This window comes from Olea europaea, unplaced genomic scaffold, assembly GCF_002742605.1.
Source record: "Olea europaea var. sylvestris unplaced genomic scaffold, O_europaea_v1 scaffold2438, whole genome shotgun sequence".
NCBI classification, from domain to species: domain Eukaryota; kingdom Viridiplantae; phylum Streptophyta; class Magnoliopsida; order Lamiales; family Oleaceae; genus Olea; species Olea europaea.
In genome coordinates, this window is record NW_019242571.1 from 51803 (window position 1) to 75741 (window position 23939).

General features: G+C 33.3%; 2 protein-coding genes across 2 annotated transcripts; both read right to left on the minus strand.

The window, feature by feature from the left end:
* Nucleotides 1-476: 476 nt before the first annotated feature.
* LOC111382124 (X-linked retinitis pigmentosa GTPase regulator-like) lies at nt 477-2084 on the minus strand. The gene is made up of 2 exons (XM_023005996.1): nt 1421-2084; nt 477-1284 (listed from the first exon to the last, which is right to left on the minus strand). The coding sequence occupies exons 1-2, from the start codon at nt 1816-1818 to the stop codon at nt 492-494; spliced, it is 1191 nt and encodes a 396-aa protein (XP_022861764.1). The 5' UTR covers nt 1819-2084; the 3' UTR covers nt 477-491.
* Nucleotides 2085-4225: 2141 nt separating this feature from the next.
* Nucleotides 4226-21114, minus strand: LOC111382122. The gene is made up of 3 exons (XM_023005992.1): nt 20218-21114; nt 20109-20114; nt 4226-4396 (listed from the first exon to the last, which is right to left on the minus strand). The coding sequence occupies exons 1-3, from the start codon at nt 21112-21114 to the stop codon at nt 4226-4228; spliced, it is 1074 nt and encodes a 357-aa protein (XP_022861760.1).
* Nucleotides 21115-23939: the final 2825 nt, after the last annotated feature.

Consider the following 23939-nt stretch of genomic DNA (forward strand, 5'->3'; position numbering starts at 1 on the left):
TAATACCAATGGTGTTAAAATATCGGTTTAGGTGGCTACATTTTACACATTCAATTAAATGACTCATTTGACTTGCATTTAAATGGAGCGATCATTCGATGTCTTATAATTAACACCTGACCTGGTGTTCAACACCAGTGATAATGAATAGCATTTTTCTTTTGACAATCCACTTGCTACCGACTTTTCCAAGAATATTCAAACCGACGAAATTCCCAATTACCGACTAGTCGACTTTATAAAGTGCAAAAAACAACAATTAGTGAACCGAACAAGACAATAATGCTAGTTTCTACATTTGGTTCAGGATGTATCCGAAAATAAATAGTTACGTTTTAAAGTTTTTATTTATTTATCCTAAAAGAATTTTTATAATGTTACGAAGGATAAAAATTACTGGTAATCATTATCTCTTTATTATATATAAATATGTATCATATAATCACCTTTTGAAATAATGAATAAACCTTTGCATATTCACCTTCACAATTTTATATTTTCTTTTTGCAATAAAAATAAAAACAAAACCGATATTTGATATTCACCTGGCTCTGGAGCCGCCTCTCAAAGACTGAGCCGCTCTTATGTGCTCGAAGGTTATGCAAAAAGTCGAGCAACGGCTGAGATGCAACAGGCAAATCTTTAAGGGTTCCTGATTGATCCACGTGGTCACGTTCATCACCACTCAGGCTCCCGCGATGTATCTTATCATTTTCCTCCTTCGATCTACTCGCTGTGCTCTGCACGTCGGAACTTTCTCTCGCTGCTTCATCTCCCCCTCCCTTTGACTCGGCCTCCGAGTCCACCAACCCGACCGAGTCACTCGCCCGCTCAACCTTGACTTCCCGAACCGGATCTTTTTCTATACTATCTGAACTCCCGTTACATGATTCCTCTCGAACAGGTTTTCCCTCTCCGGTTCGATCGGAATCAGCCTTTAAATCTACCGGCTCTTCTCTTCCTTCCCCGGTTCGATCCCTTTTTCCCTGAAAATCTCCGGTTCTGTCCGGTTCTGATTCTTTATCACCGGTTCTTAGCTTCTCGCCGTCTAGATCTGTGGAATTTGATTCGTTTACCGACATATGATCCTTCTCCGATTCATTTCCGATGACCGGTTCTCCGGCCATGGATTGAGGCCATGCATTCTCATCCGGTTCTACCTCGTCGTCCTTTCTCTTCTCTTCACCCTTCTTTTCTAGATCTGAGTTTTCATCACTGTTCTTCACGCTCCTCAAACTCCCTTCTCTCTCCTCTTCCATTCTCTTCATCTTCAACTCTAACGACCTGAACAACAAACATCAAATAAAAAAATCCTTGACTCTTCATTTCCACTAATCTTTACGCTCAGATCTCTAATATTTTAAACATATATTATTACTCATTAAATAAACAGTATATGTAATCAATCGTGAAATAGTACTCGATGTTTAGATCGTAACGTTGGACTTCACGCCGAAGCTCGGCAACCCGAAGTTTCCGGAGTTCCTCCAGCAACGGAACAGAGCCTTTGCTATTGTCGCCGTCAACGTTATCATCATTCAACAATTTATTATTGACGTTGTCGTTTTGGGTTAAATAACGCCGTTTCAGGTCTAGGTATTTCTGCTTGCAGTTTTGAGGGGTCAGTAGGGTTGGGGTAGGCTCGGAGCTCCGCTTCTGGAGTTCAGAGGCGACGGAGTCCCAACGGTCGGTGCCGTAGCGGTTGACGGCGAAGGCCAGGAGGAGCTCCTCCCAAGTGCCCCACCGGTGAGTCTCGTCGTCTCCCTCCGACTCCGGTTTGTCGAAATTGTTCGGTACGGTTCCCTCAAGTTTGGCCATGAGAGATTGAAGGGCTGGTGGTATGATACGGCGCGTACGGCTTTTAAGATTTAATTGATCAAATCCATTGCAATTTTTGTGTGTTATCAGAGGGCTAGGGTTGTGTTCCTCTCGTCAGTCAAACATATATAATTTCCCATATTCGCCATTTTTATTGCTTATATATTATTTGCTTGTAGTGTTTTTTGGGTTTGGTTTGTAGTCTTGTTTGATTTATATGCCGTGGTGGACTTGATTCTCAAGGGTTGGATCGTGGATGGCTGTTTTTGGGTTTTGTAATTACCCTATTATTAAACCAGGGATAAATTACATTGGTAGTCACCCAACTTTACATATTATGCATGTTGGTTACTTGACTTGAATTTTTTTCTATATTTAACTATTTTTACTTATAGCGTTACTGAAACTGACATAATCTCTGACCTATTGGATGGAATTACAAACAACATAATCTCTAACAAATCCGACATAATTTCAATATGTCTTACACGATTCGTTGGTTAATCGTTGGAATTTGTTTGTTTACATGTCATTGGCCACCATTGAAGAGTAAATTTAAAACTTGATTAGGTAACCCGAGCCTTTAGCAAATGTCTAGAGTGTAGACATGTAGTACCTTAAAAAGCCATTTTTATTGGGCCCAATTGGGTACATTTCTTGCAAAAGTCTCGAGATTTATTGGGAATGGAGATGGTTTGATTCAATCTGATTTCAAAAAACAAATTAATTCAAGAAATTAATAGGTATCTTGTAAATGAAACTGACGAGTTCAACTTTAATTATAGAACCAAATTAAAACCTTCAAGTTCTCGTAATTATATTTCAACATCTAAAGCAATCTAACAAATAATAGGTTTCTATCTTGATACAATTTCACTAACATAGTCCAAATTCTAAAACATACAAACAAATTATTTTAGTGAAATTCATTCACCACCATAGGCGAATTTCATTTACATCCGATTGATTCATTCATCAATGTACAAGAATCACCAACGTACACTACTAGACAATGAAGTCAAGTGATGCGCATCTAGAAATTTCAAAAATAGAATTGGGCCAGGACCAGGGTCAGGGTTAGATTTTTTAAAGAAAAAATGATATATTTTGAGAATTTTGATCATCAAAAAAGTAAAGAAGAAGAAAATAAACAAATGGCATGTTCAATTTTTTTATTTTTTACTATTTTTGCTCCTAAGCCCGCTCTCGTCGATTCTCTAACATAGTTCTCATTACACAATCTAACTTTAGAAGAATCAAGCTGAAACTCTTGGATTCGGTTTGTTTGATCCTAAACTTTTGTCCACCCCTAGGGTTATAGTGTTGACCAGAATGGTTAATACGATATAAACATATAAGAATAGTTCTAAAATTGAAATGAGTTGAAATTATGTGACTAGAATGAAATAAAACTATAAGTTGGATGCCCTTTGGTAAAACTTTTCCAAATTCAAGAGTTTATACGGGTGGTTACGCTAGGGTTGCTAAGGATGACAAAATACCCCATTTAGTCATGTGGAGACGGAGGAACATGGTTTTGTTGCGCATTAATTCGAACAGTTCCAAATATTTTTATTTTATTTTTACGTTTTAAATTTATTGTTATTGAAAATAAAAAATAATATTAAGAAGAATAAATGAATTATCATGAGACGAATAACGAACAATATTTTAATCACAGTTATGCCACAACTTTTAAGGATATTTAGCACAAAATTTTTTTACCTTTCAATGTTATTATGTAAAAGGACAATTGGCACAAAACGTCCCTACTTTTCAAGCTAATTGTAGAAAACGTCCCTTTCTTTTATTTTTTGACATTTTTGCCCTTATTTCAACATTTCGTTGCGCTGAAAGTTATTTTCACTGTTTTGAAACGTAAAATAATAATTATACCCTTTTATTTAAAACCAAAAAAGAGAGAGAAATTAAGAAAGAATTGCAATCCTATCCCTAAACTTTTAAAAAAGTGCAAATGAGTCTCCAATACTCCCTCAATCCATGACAACTAAGATTTTAGAACCACCACTTATGGACAACCAAAACTCCACCCTCCGACCACCTTAGGCACGGGACCAACATACCAACTTGAAACCCACACTTCCCTCTTCGTAACCCACCCAAGATCCAGCCATATTCCAATCAATTTGGCTGAAAATTCAAGCCAAAATAGGTTACCCACGCAACAAACAGTGGCCGGAATCTTCACTTCCGGTGACACCCATGCCCTACACAACCGCCATTTTAGCTGGACTAACATACCACCTTAAAGCCCTCATTTTCCTCTTCCCAGCCAACTCAAGATCCGACCATAACTCCAATCAATTTGCCTGAATATTCAAGCCAAAATAGGTTACTCAAGCAACAAACGATGGCTGGAATCTTCTCTTCCGGCAACACTCATGCCCTACACAACCTCCAGATCGATTCTATACACTAATATGTCCCTGTCCATGGTCCTCAAACATCCTTTAATGCACACAATCAAACCCAGCCGGTTGAGCTCTGAACATAGTTGTTGGTTATTTTTTTTACGTCGGTAGTGGGATCCATGATCGCGAACCACCACCTGAGGTACCTACACCTCATGGCGCATCCAACGAGCATATGAATCTTCCCCATTGTCGCCTAAACATGGTTATTCATTTAGAAACCGAGAAATGAAAACTAACCTACGCGAAGGAGAATTTGTACCATTATAATGAAATTAATGGAAGCCCATTGGGTGGTATGTATAGAAGGGAGAAAGAGCTTTCCGATGGTATGGAGATCCGGTGGTTGACCGAAATTTTTTGGCTTGAAAAGTGGCAGTGGAGGGAGGAGGAAGAGGAGAAAGAGTTTTTTTTTTTTTTGTTATTTTCAATATTTTAAGTATTGGGAACTCATTTGCACTTTTTTTAAAGTTTAGGGGTAGGGTTACAATTTGTTCTGAATTTTTCTCTCTTTTTTTTTTTTTTAAATAAGAGGGTATAATTGTCATTTTATGTTTTAAAACAGTGAAAAGGACCTTCAGCGCAACGAAATGTTGAATAAGGGCAAAAATACCAGCAAATGAAAGGTAGAAACATTTTTCACAATAAATTTGAAATGTAGGGATGTTTTGTGTCAATTACCCTTATGTAAAACATCATTACCTTTCATTTTTTGACATTTTCACCATTGTTTCACCTTTCATTGAGTTAAAGGTCATTTTCAACCAATTTCTCGATTTTAAAAAATGTAAAATGATTAATATACCCTCCTATTTAAATAAAAGGAAAAAGAAAAACCTTAAAGAACAAATTGCAATTATACTCCAAAACTTTTTTAAAAAATTACAAATAAATCCAAATGAATTATTAAAAGGATAATCAGCACAAAACGTTCCTAACTTTCAAGATTATTATGCAAAACGTCCCTACATTTCATTTTTTCCTTATTTTCATAATCTATCTCGAAAATTATCATTTTCATCTATTTTCTCAATTAAAAGCTGAAAAATGACGAATATACTCTCCTATCTAAATAAAACGAAAATAAAGAATAAATTGCAACTATACTCCTAAAGGTACAAATAAATAATTAAAAAAGAAATATATATTTTTTTAAATTTTTTTTGTTTTTAATTATTTGTTTAAAATTTATTTATTCTTTTTTGAAAAATTTTGGAGTGTAAATACAATCTGTTCTTTATTTTTCTTTTTATTTTAATACAACGGTATATTAGTCATTTTATTCATTTTTTTGAAAAATGAGTAAAAATGATAATTTTCCAATGAAATGTGAGAATGGGGGTAGAAATGCAAAAAATGAAGGACAGAGACGGTTTGCATAATAATATTAAAATGTACGGACATTTTGTACCAATTATCCATTTAATAATTATTTGGATTTATTAGCAGTTTTTTAAAAAGTTTTGAAGTATAATTGTAATTTTTTTTTAAAAATTTTTTTTTGTTTAAATCGGATTGCATATTTGTCATTTTACAATTTTTATTGAGAAATTGGATGAAAATTACATTTTCCACAATGAAATGGGAAAAAAGGAGTGAAAATGCTGAAAAATGAAAGGCAATGATATTTTGCACAATATCAATATCATTGTAAGATAATGACGTTTTGTACTATTTACCCCACTTTTAAATATTTTCAACAAGTAAGAGTGGAGTAGGTATGTCTTGCTTAACCCTACATACACGACTTGAAATTGATTCAAAATAATCACAAAACAAATCCTTTCATGTACTTTAAGGATTGTGAAAATATCCAAATGTTTTTATTGGAGCTGGTTATGGACTTTGCTAACAAATAAAAAGTCGAAGAACTAAACACAATTTTTATTAATTAATTGATTAGTGTGTGTACAAAAAAAAAAAAAAAAAAAAAAAAATTTAGGGCATTTTTTTTTTTTTTTTTTATTTTTTTTTAGGGCATGTCCTCTTTGTTGTTTTCATGTCATTTTTAATTTTTGAAAACACTGAAAACGTGTTTACGTACCTATTCTTATAGACAAATTATCAAAAACAAGTTTAAAATTTAAAACAAAAAAAAAAAAAAAAACACCAAAAAAGTCATTTTTGGTTTTGGCTGTTTTTAGTTAAACCAAGCCAAAAGTTCAAAAACGTGAAAAAAAGGCTAGTTTTGCCAATAGCAAGATGGTTTAGTTGGTTGAGTCACAAATTTTTTGAAGGTCATGAGCTCGATTCCGTTTCGCAGCAATTCAATACAAAGAAATTTTCTTTTTATATGCACAATACAAATTTTTCAAATAAATTAGTGGATGGTTGAGATTCGAACCTAAATTACCAGCATGGAATTCAATGTCTTAACCACAATGGTTACAATTATTATTTTTCTTACAAGTAAAAGAACTATATATTGGATAATCAAATTTTCATTTTTTTAAAATTAGAAAGTAGACGTGTTTTTCATTTTTTTTTTTAATTTTTGAAAACAATTTTTCAAAATGACAAATCGTTTTCAGCAATCTCAAAAATAGACACTCGTAACACAAAATTCAAAATGAATTCAAAACTCAAAACTAAAACACAAATAGAACAACCACTAACTTTTATCAGTGACCCGTTTGTCCATATTAGTGAATCATTGTTATTAGACAATATTTTGTATGAGGCATGAAACTTGATGTTTGTGTATTCAAATTATGAATATGTTTTGTTTATTGGTTTGGATTTTTGAGAATGAATTTTATTAAACGATATTTCATTTGATTATTGATAATTTGAAATTGAATTTGTTGAATGTTTGATGATCTTTTTTTTTTTTTCCTTTTTTTTTTTTTTTTTTTTTTTTTTGTTTCTTTTTTTTTTTTTTTTTTTTAATTTTAGGCATAGGTTTATAACTTATGGATAGAGTGATAGATTCCAATTTTTATTTATCATTTGAAAATTTAAGTAATATAACCAAAACCAAACTAACTTAGAATCGAATGATTCGGTTTCGATTTGGTTCCATATCTGTGAAAAAATTCATTGATTCATGGTTCGATTCTCTTTTGAAATCATAATCATATGGAACAATGTCCACCCCTAGTCATAACCCAAAAAATAGAACCTTTAACCTGATGACAGGGCCTACCTTCATCCAAAGTCAACTAAGCGATGACTTAGGGCCTTAACTGTAAAAGAGGCCTCTGATTGAAAAACACAACATGATAGAGGCCCGATAATTACTATTGTAATTTTTTTTGGTTGACTCTAATTAAGTTCAATCTTAATCAAAATAAATTTTTCTCGAGTTTGTTATACACAATTAATTACGAGCTATCAAATGAGTTCAATTTTACTATGACAGTATGGTGTAATTTGAAAACTAATATTATGAATTAAATAGTTTACTTTAATGATTATAACTTGAATTTGGCTATATCCAAATTAACTTTTTCTCGAATTCATATTGTGTCATTTATTACTAGTTTAAAAATTAGTCTAATATTGATTGGTAATTTTCGATCCTCCAATGAATACACATTGGTCTAAATACATTATTGGCCTTGAAACTTTGTTGACATTGTCCTTGTTGTAAACAAATAATTGATTGAAAAAATATTTTTTTAACTGTCAAATCACAATTTATTACGTGACAAAGTGTAAACCATGGTGTACCACCAAACACGGTTGTTAATTTTGTACCACTTATGTTTTTTGTGTACAGAAACCACCAATTTAAAAGTTAAAAAGTTTTAAACTTCATTACTACCTTAGAAGACGAGGGAAAAAGAAAAATGTTGGAGTGACCGAAAAATTTCTGCCAGAAGGGGTGACAATCACTCATATGCTGTGGGTCCCGCAGAAATAAAAAAATATTTTTTCTTCCTTTTATGTCATGGCATCTGTCAGGCCCTATGTTATTGTAGAAAATCTCGAGGAAAAATGGGTTGGACGGGGATGGCTGGTGTAAAAATGTAAGTGGTGTATGTAGTCCCTGTTAGAATCTTACTTAAAAAAAGAAAAAAAAAATGATTTTTTAGATTCTATGGTTTTAAAATGGAAATTTTTTAACGAGCAAAATTATTATTTTAAAAGAATGTGTAATTGAAAATGCGTTAAAAAAATGAGTTATAAATAATGGAATTCAAACAAGGGTTCAATGTAAATTTCTAAGTCGAAAAATTTAGACAATATGGGCTTCTAAGTCTTTGTTTGGTACAGATTTTTAAAAAATATTTTTTTAAGCACGTGTTTTCTAATAAAATAATTTTTCGCTTGGATACCCATAAATTTTTCCTAATTTTTAATCACAAGTTTTTCAAAAAAAATCACTTTTCGCAATAAACCTGAATTTTTTAAGTATATTATATAGACTTCTATAGACAATAAAAAATTATTTGAAAGTCATCATCAAATGTTGTATTCCAAACCTTTTAAAGTTACAAAAAGGTCAGTGTATTCAAAAATTTCAATGACTTTCGATGATTTTTTTATAAAATACACCAGGTATAAATTTTTAGGCGCAATTTATAAATAAATAAATAAATTAATTAATTAATTAATTCACAATTTGTCCCTCGTTCATTCCATACTTCTAGTCTTTGAAAGACTTTTGAGAAATAAAAAGTTGTTCAAATCTGTGATTTTTTTTTTTCCCTTTTGTCAATATGCTATTTCATCTTTATGTAACACGAGGTTAATTTAATTAGGGAAAAATTGATTCGATAGTTCACCGAACTTATATATCTTGAACGTTGGTTACTCGACTTAATTTTTTCTTATATTTGACTATTATGTCGTAGACCGTTCCTGAAACTAACATAATCATAACATGTCCGAACAAAATTACTAAACTAATATAATCGCCGACGTGTTCGACAAAGTTCTTTAGTTGGCTAATGAAGTTTGTTTTGTTTACATGTAATTAGTCACCATAAAAGAGTAAAATAAACTTGATTTGGGAAAGTGATGTTTTAGCAAATATCTACTACGTTATGACGTTACACTTCACAACGCCGTTTGATTCAGACTCAATTGAATACAATTTTTTTAATTTTTGGCAAATATGAGGGTAGCAGACTTGTGCTTGCGATCCTAGTCACGAGATCCACAACACTGGATAGAATGGCTGATTTGAAAAAAAAAAAAAAAAAAAAAAAAAGTATAAGTCGAATACCATATTAAAATAAATTAAAATTATAAGACTAAAATAAAATAAAACTACTGCTTGAATGCCCTTCGATGAAACTTTGTTGACACGTTTGACAAATTTTAAAATATAATCTAAGCAGGTTAAATATACAACTCACAACTCACTTCCCACTTGTCATCTATAAATTCGGTAAGACTCATAACTTATAAAATACTTAAGAGTTAAAAAGTACTATCAAACAAGCACTTATGTATCATTCACCTTATTAATGGAGCTTGATCTACACTTTTATTATTAAAAAAAAATTGAAAAGAAAAAGGAAAGAAAAAAATCTCCTAATGTCTCAAGACCTTAAAAAAAAACCTATTAACCGAATTGTAAGAGTCAGGTTGTGACTCGAAAATATTGCAAAAGCGTGTTTGGCTGTGAGGAATTTGTTGTTGCAAATATCTGCACGTTATGTCGTGTTCTATATGTTTTCACTACAAAATTGGTGGTTGTGGTTCTTGTAAGTATTATGCCTTAAGTCCAATCAGTTTTGGACATAAATACTTTTGATATATAATTAATGCAATTTAAATGGCAGATTTATTATTTGATTAATAGACAATTAAATAAATAATAGAGTCCGAAAATTCAAATATTCGTAATTTGTTAATCACAAAAAGTTGTGATTGTGAGATACAAATTACATCTGATTGAATCTTAAATCATCTATGGTCGTAAGTAATAACGAGATACGGATATCGTTCTTACGGCTAGACCATCACATGTGACATTTATTACTTATGAAGTAAGTGGCTGATCTCACAAGTTAAAATGTGATGACACTTAAATGAACACGTGGATATTTTGTTATAGAACAAAATATTGGAGACCCGTCGAGAGATTCCACATGGATAACTATCTGAGTGTCTGTGGTTAATCTCTAACGTTCGGTAGTGGAATTGGTCCTTTGACTTGAGGTCGTCATGGTACCTTATATGAGGACAGTCATACTTTGGTGGTGTTGGATGTTGCTCTGCAAAGGGCCGCTAATACGACATCGTTCGGGTACGTCAAGAATCGTATGCAGGTTGTGATTGATCAATAAAGGATTCATCACTTTTAGATAGTAGGAGATTATGATCTGCGTTTCATTCAATTAAGTCAATGATGAAATCCTTGGCCAAGGTGTACTCATAAGTCGAAAACTTGCCTCATAAGTCGAAAATAAGTTTTCGACTTATATTGACTTGATAGTGGAGTGAAAGATATGATCGATAATCGAGATTGACACACTTCCATATCTCGTAATTGATCGGATCGTATTGACAAAGGGATTATAGTTTCACGGTAAACGAACGAATTCAGTTTTGTCATACCACATGACATTTCCCGTCACATGTATTGCCATGATACATTGCTAGATGTCAATTAGGGACGGCGAGTATGAATTGACGATAAATTAAAATGGTGTTTTAATTTATCAATTTTGATTAGATCAAAATAATACTTCACGTCGTTAGGTATCGTGGTCGGGAACCTAATAGGTCACACACAAAAGAGAATTGGAAGATTACAAATTGCCAATTGGTTAATTTAACAATCGTCGGATAAATTAATTAATTAAATTTGTTATTTATATTCCCGAATTAATTAATTGGATTAATTAATTCAAGAACCGGATTTAATTAAATGGATTAATTAAATATTGGATCGAACCGGGCCGAGCCCGTTTGAGTTTATATAAATACATGGCTAGGGTTTGAGGTCCATATGATTTTCATTATTCTTGCTGGCACAAGAGAGAAAACCCTAGAAGCTGCAATCTTATTCTCTGTGTGAATCACCGTTGGAGGCTGGACAATTTGACAGCTGTGGTGGCTAATCAAGATTGCTGGAACGAGAAGAAAAGCAAAAGGTTTGCAGAATTTTTCAAAGGTATAATCTTTATCACGGTTTCTATCTAAACACAAAGGGATCCTCGGTGGGAATCGAAATAATTTTAATTTTCCGCTGTGCATGTATAAGTAGATTCTCAACAGTGGTATCAGAGTCTACTTTATGTTTGTTAGAGACTGTTTATTGTCTTGTATATGTAAATAATCAAAAGTTGATTGTTGATTTCTTATTTCTAACAATTAGAAATTTATATCAACAAAATGGTTTTGAATATAAAATAAATTTTGGATTGGAATCTGAAAAAAAAAAAAGATGGGGGACTGGCCGGCGTTGGGCAACGCCCGGCGCTGCTGCCCCGAAGTGGCAGCAGGCGCTACTGCCGAGCGATGAAAGGGAAGGGACGGCACCGGTCGCCGCCCCATGAGGCCAAGAGAAACGAGAAGAAAAGAAAAACAAAAATTTTTTTGGTTAGGGTTTTCAGTCGGTTTGGGTGAAATGGAGGCGCGGGCCTCTGACGCAATTTGTGAAATTGCAAGCCCCCATTTGCAATATCCTTATGGGGTCAATTTGTTAAGTTATTTAAGTAAGGGACCATTTTGCATTATTTGATATTGATGACCCTTACTTGTAATTTCACTTCGGTGGTAAACGTGTAAATATTGAAATAAGGGCCTTTTTCACAATTTCAGAAATCGGAGGGCCTGTTTGGTATTTTTCAAATGGGTCAAATTTTGAATTTTTAAAGATATATTGAATTTTAAATTAGCAGGTGTTTTACATTTGATTTCCAAATGAGTTTGACCAATAATTTAATTTTGACCCAAATTAAAATCTTATTTAAAAATTGATGACATTTTTTTATTTTCGTTGAAATTGGATTTTAACTCAAATATTAAACTTTGACCCCAATTGAATTTTATTTTATTTAGGAGTGTTATCCTAATTTAAAATATTGATTCAATTTTAAATTAGAGTTGGACTCTAATTTAGGACTTAATTAAAATTCGATTTTAATTAATTTTTCACCCGAAGATATTTTAGAAATTAGAATTGGATTCTAATTTGGCATTTAAATAAAATTTGATTTTAATTAAATTGTTTTGCCCTAAAATTTTTCTTGGAATTAGAGTTAGACTTTAATTTGATGTTTAATTAAAATTTGATTTTGATTAAACATGTTCGCCCTAAAATTTTAGATTTAGAGTTGGACTCTAATTTTACCATTTAATTAAAATTTGATTTTAATTAAATTCATTCGCCCTTAAATATTGGAATTAGAGTTAGACTCTAGTTTTGTCATTTAATTAAAATTTGATTTTAATTAAATTCAACCACCTTACATTTTGAAATTAGAGTTTGACTCTAATTTGATATTTAATTAAGATTTGATTTTAATTAAATAATCCCGCCATATAATTGTTTAATTAGAGTTTGACTCTAATTTGTTATTTAATTAAAATTTGATTTTAATTAAATATTCCCGCTAATTAAATAATCGATTAATATGATTAATTAATTATTTAATTGTTCCGATCCATTTGTCTAAAAGAATTTAGAAAACTTAATTGCTAGAAACTTGAAATTAATTTGCATATAATATTAGATATTATATAGGTATCCATTTATGTGATGAATGTATTATTAGTGGACAATTATGGACTCGACCATATGAATGTGTTGAATGGTTAATTTTATTCTTGTCCTTTTTTTGGACTTGCGAGCTCTTGATTATTTTGGACATGTAAGTCCGTTATTATTATTGTTGTTATGGACATGCGAGTCCAATTTCATTTAGGCATGCGTGCCAACTAATAGAGGATACAAGTTGCAACTAGACTAATTGAAGAAACAATAAAAGGAGGAGACCATGGAAATGGCACATTGATACTGATTAATGTAATACCTCCTAGGAATTGACCAACTAGTCTTTCTTATGGCTCGGGAAAACTAGATAGTAAAGTCCATAATCGTCCACACTATTATATTATGTTATATATATTTACTTGCATAGTAGATGTATAATAAAATATATATATTATTATTATTTTGATGAGACCTTTAAATGCAAAATCCCTCCATAAAATATTAAGTCACATTTATAATCGTCTTCCATCATTATAGTGAAAAAACCAAAGTCCCAAATCGTCTCAACTTATTAAGTACACTCAAAGTTGGTCCATTAGGAATATGTTTGACACTATGAAGTATTTGATATTTATGAATGACGGGTTTGACTTAACTAAAATTTATCTTTTGTTGAGTACCCTCAAGGAGATAAATTTTAGAGGCGTATTAAGCTAACACATAAAATGTGTGAAAACAAAGAGTTGTCAGCTTAATGATTTGAGAGTTGTATGGAGATACAATTGATAATAGTATCTACCCAAATGTTATACTAAGGCTTATTGAGTACACTCAAGATCTTAATATAATAGATGGGATCCCAACCCACTGGGAGTCAAGTATGGACTCTATAAATTTATGTAAGAGGGTCATAAATTTTAGTTAAATAGTGGGAGCAGAATTAATTTAATAAAAGTTCATGTTAAATTAATTGATGTATTTTATATATTATTCTTTTTCTTTTCGTCATTCATATTTATTGAATCGTGAGTAACAATGTGTATTTGAGAGGCATATTGGATGCCAACAACCAAATTAAATCTTCTTGATTGGCACTGAAATTTGAAAATTGTTCTCAGGCATGAGAAAGTTGGTTGTCCTTAAGTAGCCTTTTTCCAGTAACACCTGATGATGACTCAACTAAAGAAAATGTGGCTACTATAATAAACGCAGTGATGACAATAGTACTGCAACGTATGTGATACTTGCAACTATGCCACCTGAGTTACAAAAACAACTCGAGAGTATAGATGTTAACACATAATTTTTCATTACAAAGAGTTGTATGATAATAATCGTGTGTAGAAGGATATGAGACTTTCAAACAACTATACCGATGCAAAGTGACAAAAGAATTTTCAGTCAATTCTCATGTATTGAAGATGATTGACATGAGAAGTGTCTCAACTGAGTTCAATCATTAACTGTGAATTAAGTATTGACTTAGCTCTGCAATCTCTATCATAGAGTTATTCACGCTAATTATAAATTATGATATGAATAAACTCGAATGCATACTCATTAAGTTACTTAACATGTTTAGGACTGTTATGCCCAATAACAAAGTTAGAAGCGGGCAAGCCATTGATTCCTCTAAGGGAATTAAGAGGAAGTCTAAAGAGACTTTGAGAAAGCACCCAATATGGTTAAGACAGTCTAAGCGAAGGACAATACCAAATCTAATGACCTTTGATTTTATTATAGAATGAAAGGTCATTGGAAGGAATATTGCAAGGCTTATGGCTATTTCATTAGCTTTTCAGGTATTTGATACCAAGTGTAAATTTCTTATTTATACAAATATGGAGAAACTGAATAGAAGTAGACCACCGCGAAAGAGAGAAGTCGAGCTACACGTTGGAGATGAGCAAATGTTGCTGCATTGCCTGAAGAAATATACTTCTTGCTATTGCCTTTTAGTTTAGTATTGGAATTAGAGAAATGTCGCTTTATATCCGCCATAGCTGGAACATTAAAATGAATTTCATGTTCGGACATGAACTATTTTAATGTTAAGGACAATTGTTGTTCTTGTTTATCTTAATAAAGATCCTAATGGCTATCGTAAATTACAAAACGACGTTTATATTCTTTAATACTAAGGATTCTATAATGAGTATAGAAATTAAAAGGTATAAATGCGATAATCTAATTATTACCAAAATCTGGCATGACAGACTTTGTCATTTAGATGAAATATAATTCCAAAGTTACATAAAGATGTATACTTGGGATTAATTGATTTTGATAAGTACAAATTATGCATGTCTGACACAATGACCAAATCTTCTTTTACTTGAAAAGAAGAAAGGTCAGTATAATTACTGGTCTAATGCATGGTGATGCATATGGCTCGTGTCAATTAATGTCAGATAATGTTTCTCTTATTTCATCAATGATCATGTATACTCGATGAAAACCTCAAACATGAAACTCTTGAAAAGTTCAAGGGATTCAAACTAGAAGTAGAGAAACAAATAGGTAAAGATACCCTCACATTAAAATTCGATCAAGTGAGAGTATCTTAAAGATAAAATATAGATTATATAAGAGAGAATGAGATTTTCTTACAGTGGATTCCTTCATATACACTGCAACAATGTGGTGTATCTAAAAGGAGGAATCGTTAATTATTAGATATAATTGGATTAATAACAAGTCATGCAACTCTCCCAAAATTGTTTTGGAGTAATGCATTGATTGTAGTGTGCAACACACTAAATCATGTCCCATCTAAATTGGTTAACAGACTCCATACGAGTTATGAAAAGGCAATAATCCCAAATTATCTTATGTGAAAGTTTGGGGCCATGACGCTTATTTGAAGCGCCTTGAATCGGATAAGTTTGACGCTAAATCTGATAAATACATATTTGTAGGGATATTCAAAGCAGACATTTGAATATTAATTCTATTATCATGAAAAAAGTCTTCGTCTCACGACATATCTTCCTTTTAGAGAAAATGTTTACTCTAAGGGAGGACAGTGGGAGCAAAATAGAACTTGAAAGAGTTCAAGAGTCCACAGATATAGTTAACCAAGTAGATGAATTCGAGTTTGATCCCATATCTGATATGGGACATACTCTTGATCAGGAATTAAAGACTCCTGAGGACATGACAGCTCTATGTGAATCTAGTAGGATCATTCGATCTTCAAGAAGGTGCGAATCCATGATTATTAATCAGGTATTAGTGATCCAGGATAATGAACCTGCTAGTTGCAACAAAATAAAGTCAAGTGTTAACTTAAAAGAGACAGCAAGAGGCCATTATACTCGAGATGAATTCGGCGTATGTGAACAAGGTTTGGACCTTGGTCGAGTCTCCTGATGGAATAAAACCCATAAGGTTTTGTAAATAGTTTACAAGGGAAATGTCGATGTGGATGTGAATATCCATATATACAAAGTAAGGCTAGAAGCAAAGGTTAAGTGTTGACCTTGGTGAAACCTTTCTCCTGTGGCCTTGCTGAAATCCATTCGGGTTTTATTTGCAACAATTGTATATCGTAACTAAAGGTTAAGATAAGTCTCTATGGAGTTGAAATCTTCGATTTGATGAAAAAAAGTCAAAGTATTTGATTTTATCAAATTTGAAGACGAATTGTGTGTTTACAAGAAGATAGTGGGAGCATTATCGTATTCCTAATATTATAGAAAACGACATACCTATGTTTCAATCGTTGAAATAATGGTTGTTAAAGGATTTATTCTTGAACAATATGGGAGAAGCAACGTGATCTATAGAGATAGATCGAGAATGTTGCTTAACTCGTCTCAATCTATATAAAATATTGAAAAGATTTTATATGGAGAAACTGGTTTACTCTTAAACGGTATGTTGGAAAGGTTCCAAACGTGAATCAACCGTTGATTCAATAGTAGAAACCTAATACATGATTATTTCAGAAGTAGCAAAGAGTTGCAATCTGGATCATGATGTTCATAAATGAACATGGAGGAGTTCCTGATATTGTTGATCACATACCATTGTATTGTGATAACAATAGAGCCATTGCAAAAGTAAAGGAACTAAGGTCTCATCTATGATCCAAACATATATTAAGGCGGTATAATCTCATCAAATAGATAATACATGGAAATGACGTAAAGAGAAGAACAAATTCTCACATTTAACAATATTGCAGATCTATTAACAAAGAGTTGTTGTAATATAAACATGATTGTTATGTAGACTTATGATATTGGATACATAAGTGATTGGATCTAGTGCAAGTGGGAGTTTGTAAGTATTATGCTCTAGGTCCAATCAGCTTTGGACATAAATACTTTTTATATATAATTAATGCAATTTAAATGACAGATTTATTATTTGATTAATAGACAATTAAATAAATAATAGAGTCCGAAAATTCAAATTTTTGTAATTTGTTAATTACAAGGAGTTGTGATTGTGAGATACAAATTACATCCGATTGAATCTTAAGTCATCTATGGTCGTAAGTAATAACGAGATACGGATATCGTTATTACGGTTAGACCATCACGTATGACATTTCTTACTTGTGAAGTAAGTAACTGATCTCACAAGCTAAAGTGTGGTGACACTTAAACGAACACGTTGATATTTTGTTATAGAACAAAATATTGGAGACTCGCCGAGAGATTCCACATGGATAACTATATGAGTGTTTGTGGTTAATCTCTAACGTTCGGTAGTGGAATTAGTCATTTGACTTGAGGTCGTCATGGTACCTTATATGAGGACAGTCATACTTTGACAGTGTTGAATGTTGCTCTGTAAAGGGTCGCTAATACGACATCGTTCTGGTACGTCAAGAATCGTATGAAGGTTGTGATTGACCAATAAAGGATTCGTCACTCTTAGATAGTAGGAGATTATGATCTGCGTTTCATTCAATTAAGTCAATGATGAAATCCTTGGCCAAGGTGTACTCATAAGTCGAAAAGAAGTTTTCGACTTATATTGACTTGATAGTGGAGTGAAAGATATGATCGATAATCGAGATTGACACACTTCCATATTTCGTAATTGATCGGATCGTATTGACGAAGGGATTATAGTTTCACGGTAAACGAACGAATTCGATTTTGTCATACCACATGACATTTCCCGTCACATGTATTACTCTGACACATTGCTAGATGTCAATTAGGGACGGCGAGTGTGAATTGACGATAAATTAAAAGGGTGTTTTAATTTATCAATTTTAATTAGATCAAAATAATATTTCACGTCGTTAGGCATCGTGGTCGGGAACCTAATGGGTCACACACAAAAGAGAATTGGAAGATTGCAAATTGTCAATTGGTTAATTTAACAATCATCGGATAAATTAATTAATTGGATTTGTTATTTATATTCCCGAATTAATTAATTGGATTAATTAATTCAAGGACTGGGTTTAATTAAATGGATTAATTAAATATTGGACCGGATCGGGCCGAGCCCGTTTGGGTTTATATAAATACATGACTAGGGTTTGAGGTCCATATGGTTTTCATTATTCTTGTTGGCACAAAGAGAAAACCTAGAAGCTGCAATCTTATTCTCTGTGTGGATCACCGTTGGAGGCTGGACAATTGGACAGCTGTGGTGGCGAATCAAGATTGCTGGAACGAGAAGAAAAGTAAAAGGTTTGCAAAATTTTTCAAAGGTACAATCTTTATCACGATTTCTATCTAAACACAAAGGGATCCTCGGTGGGAAACGAAATAATTTTAATTTTCCGTTGTGCATGTATAAGTAAATTCCCAACAGTTCTATGTAAATAGCATTACAGTAGGATGTGTTTGATACGCTCAAATTTTCCATGCAAAATAGAAAATCAATTCCAATTTCATGTTTTTGCTTGTTTGATGGCTCTCTTTTTTCATAGCATTAATTTTTTAGTTTTTCATACCACCTAAAATTTTTCATGTTTTTCATTGGTTACTGTAACACTTTTTTATTTTTTTGGCAATGAAAACAGATTTTAAGAATTATCGTAAAAAAATATTTTCCTTTAATTGACAATTTTCATGTAAAATAAAGTCAATGGAACACCAAAAGATATATGATTTTCTTGAATTTTTTTATTTTTATTTTTTGTTGGCAATGGAAACAAATTTCATCCTCAATGATAGTAAATTTTATCCATTTAATCAACAATTTTCATATAAAACAAAGTTAAATGAACATCAAAAAATACTTTTATTTCAACATTTTTCATGTGAAAAATTATACCAATCAAACACAATAATTTACAATTTTCAGAAAAATAACTTCTAGACAATTCAATTCTTTGGAATTCATTTTCCTTCCACTCAAATTCCATCTTTACAATTTCTAAATAATTCAATTTCCTGAAATTACGTACAACTCTCATTTATGTAGAGACCTCGCTATTTATATCCAATAGATGTTATTGTCATACTGTACCACGTTAGTGAAAAGATCCGTTCTCTTTACTAACATCTCGTATGAGTCATTGGTCAATTTTCATAGCATCTAACTCTTCATTATTTAATTTTAGCACTCGTATATTTCAACGGATGGAAATCATCATCACCCGAGATGGCGAGAAGATAAAGGGCCTATGGTAATTAACTCTTGTTGGTTAATACTTTATAGTAAGTATTAATTAACATAGGTAGTGATTGTAAAAAAATCCGTCCCAACCCGTCTTACCCTCGTAGGGTCCCGTCCCGATGGGTTGGCAGGGGCGGGGTGTGGTGCCCCTCCCTCGACCCCTCCCCGTGATTTTTTTTTTTAAATTTCAAGTTATATTATTATTAGATAATAAAATACAAATATAAAATTTTAATTAATTACAAAAGAAATATAATTTAGTCAAAACGTAATTCTATTTGAAATTATTTAATTTTTAACATTGTTTATTTCAAGTGTTTACTTTGAATTTAAAAATTTTGAATTTATATTTTATTCTCTAATAATAACATAATTTGAAATTTAAAAAATGTAAAAAAAAAAATAATAAAATTAAACTGGACAACAAATGAGGCGTGGCCTCGCCCCACTTCACCCGCCCCGTTTGAGGAGGGGGAGCGGGGCGTGGGTGGGACGCCCACCCCATTGCCATTCCTAAACATATGAAATGAAACAAAGAATTCACCCATAACATTAATTAAACATACCCAAAAAAGATTAATCAAACACAGTATTTACAATCTCTATAAACAAAGCCAAACATCAAAAGAAAATCCCAAAACCCAAACCTTTACCTAAAACATAAATATAAAGAAATTAAACCTAAACTTGATCGAAGCACAAATATTTAGGCCCCGTTTTCCTTATTTTTTCTTCTTTATGTGATAAAAGGTTCACTTTTCCTGCACTTATTTCTGTTCTCAAATCATTCAAAGCCTGTCTCAACATTGCATTCTCAGTTTGAAAAACTTCAACCTGTCTCTTCACATCCAAACATGTCTTTGACACGTCAGCAATCTCTGTGTTGGGCGAAGCAGAATCTGCCAAGCGTTGGATACCTATTTTATTCATCACCAACAGTGGCAATCTAATCCCGGCTGCCGCCGCCGGCGGGATACTAAGTGCCAACCGTAGATTTACCACGGCCAAATCCCACACCGGCAACGCCGTTCTTGCACTAGCCTCCGTTCCCTTCAACAATCCCTCCACCCGTCTCGCCACTGCCCTCGGCTCCAAAAGATGCTTCCCATCCGTGAAGTGGCCGGTTAATTTTTCGCCCAAACCCTCGACAGATTCTGAATAGTGCGATTTTTTCACCGAAAAATCACCAAAATCAGGTTTAAAATGGATGAAAAAACAGGGATTTTTACTGCTAGTCAAATTGAACTCCGCGCTCATGGTTAAAGGGCTTCCGATCGGTGACCCGAAGTGTCCTATCCCAGTCTTGAAATTAAAGCTAAAGGGATTTTGTGAATCATTGGCACGGTAACAGAATTTGACAGAAGGCCCAGAATCAAATAAAGTGCCGATATTTAGAGAGAATTCTTTGGATTCACCGACAACTATTCCGGATTGAAGCCGGAAACTCGAAATGTTAAATGGGATTTTTGCTCTCAATAAAGGTTTCTGATCTTCCCTGAACTTGACTGAGGCTTTCATATTTTCAATCAACAGATTGAAAAGTTTTCTGATATGGAATTTAGCCAAAACACCGGAGAGGGGGTTGTACGTGCGAGTAGTAGTTGAAACTTGACAGAGTATGTATGAAAAAGCTGCTGTAAATTCGTATGCCATGTATATCTAGTGCCAAAGTTATTGTGGTAAATTTCACTTGAGGTCCCTGACCTTTAATTATGATGTGGAAGTCCCTAGCCTTTCATTTATGGCGACATGAATCTCAAACCTATTTAAACTGTAAGACCATCATCCTTTTACGACAAAGTCAATTCAGCCTAAGGGTGGCAATCGAGCTGAGCAAGCCGCTCGGCTAGTAAAAAGATGGCTCGTATTTGGACGAGCTCTTAAAAAAATGGGAACAAAAGAGACAAAAATGTTTTATATATATATATATATATATATGTATATATATATATATATAAGCTCGTGGACCTAATCGAGCCATGCAAAAGTGATTTTTTTTGTTTAAAATGAACCCTCAATTTGAATTAAATAAAAATGAAGTGAGAAAATGAAAGGAACTGCCAACAACACCCATCCCAAATTGTCATCAAAACATCCTTCTCCTCTATACTCCACCAATAATGCTCTTTGTACAAAGATAGGTTACAAAATTGGATGAAAAAGTGACGTGGACGGCTAAGATGGGAGGGAAATGGAAGGTTCCGATTGATTTTTGGAATGCTGGTTTAGGCACCAAAATGGAGAGGAAAACATACCACGTGATCGATACGTACATAAATATTAAAAAAAGACAACAAATGATTTTTCTCTCTCCTCAGTTCTCCCAATCAGCTTTTCTTCAACCCAATCCCATTTGGTCCCAAAAGAGAATCACAGAAAACGGTAACAAGTTCAGGGGAAAAAATGATGATCACCAAAAATGGAAATTATTTGTTAGTCAATGGTCGAATCATATAGAACGGTGTTACCTAAGTTTTTTTTCCCCAAGAATCCAGTGAAGTGTTTTGGAATTTTTGGTCCATTATCTTCTTCTTAGCTGCTGCAGCATAACAAACTTGCGTGTTTCTTCCAAGTTCTCCACACCAGCCGTAGGCGCCCGATGCTCCGAAATTAGGTGGCTTGTTCCAACGATATGAATTTATGGTTAAAATGTTGTTGGTATTGTCTGTTCTTATCCCCCATGTCTATTTCGTTTATGAAATGTAATTAAAATTGAAATAAAGTAAGTACTGTCTTAATTATTAAGTAATGGAGCATGTCAAATTTAAATTATAGACATTGATAAAAGATATAGACATAGTTTCAATAAATTAGTAAATTTGTAGACATAGTTTCTCGAATCCAAGTTGGTTTCGAATTTGAAAACCTTCGACAGATATGGTTAGCTCAGTGGCTAAGGTCACGACGGTGAAAGATGCTAGTGGTGAGATGATGTTTGGGGTGCTTGAAGGTGATGTCGTGTAATTAAACCAAAGAAACAACAAACTGGATTTTTATGGAAGACGTACTGGGTGATGAAATATATGGCAAATTTAAACTACACATGTGCACAAAACTGAGCTACATTTGGATTGAAGGTTGGACATTTAAAAAATTAATAATGCTATTGTTTGTGTTTTGTAGGAATACCGAATATGGAAGATGTTTTGTTCATAGATTTAGAGATTGAGAATGTGGAGGACAATGTCAATGTCGTGGAAGACGAAACAGTAGGAGATGGTTTGACCGTGTCGGGGTTGGTATGCAATTTAATTATTAAAAAGGAAGTATATGATTTTTATGCAAGATGTGCCTATGCCGTGGGTTTTCCAGTTAGGAAGAGGAGTTCTGCGAGAGATGATGACGGTGTTTTGAGATATATCACGTTGACGTGTAGTAGGGAGGGACGAAGAACTGGTAATACAAGCACTTCTTTGAAGCTGCAACCAACAATTCAAACGGGTTGCAAAGCTAGGATCTCGGCATCTTTAGATATCCATGGTTATTAGAAAATTAACGAGGTCCATCTTGACCACAACCATAAGACGAGTCCTACTAAGTCCAGATTATAGAGATGCAATCGAGAAATGACGGCACGTGAAATGAAAGCTCGAAGTGAATGACATAGCAGGAATACCATTGCATAAAAGTTTTAACTCCGCAGTTATTGAGGCTGGTGGCTACGAGAATATGACTTGTATTGAAAAAGATTGTCGGAACTATATCGAAAAGGTGAGACGACTAAGACTTGGTGAGGGTGATGCAGCTGCAATACAGACTTACTTTTCTGAAATGCAATCCCGATGCTCCGAATTTTACTTTAGTATTGACTTGGATGATGATTCATGCCTGAAGAATGTCTTCTGGACTGATAATCGGTACAGGCAGGCATATAAGGAGTTCGGGGACGTTGTGACGTTTGATACAACCTACCTCACTAATAAATACGACATGCCCTTCGTCCCTTTTGTTGGCTTGAATCATCACGAGCAATCAACGTTGCTGGGTTGTGGGTTGGTATCGAATGAGGACACATATACATTTGTGTGGTTGTTTACGACATGGCTTAAGTGCACGAATGGTCAAGCTCCGCATGGAATAATCACTGATCAAGATAGGGCAATGCAGAATGCAATTTAGATAGTTTTCCCTAATATGAAACATAGATGGTGTTTGTGGCACGTATTGAAAAAGTTGCCAGAAAAGTTTGGATATCATGTGGACAAGTCTTCGATATTTTCGACCATACACGTATTGGTCTACGATTCGCAATCTGTTGAAGAATTTGAGGAAGGTTGGTAATCGATGCTTGATATATATGACTTAAGCGAAAATGATTGGTTGTCCGGATTGTATGAAAATAAAGGACGTTGGGTGCCATGTTTCTTAAAAACAATTTTCTGGGCTGGTATGTCAACAACGCAGAGAAGTGAAAGTATGAATGTCTTCTTCGACGGTTATGTGCAACCTAAAACATCGTTGAAACAGTTCGTCGAACA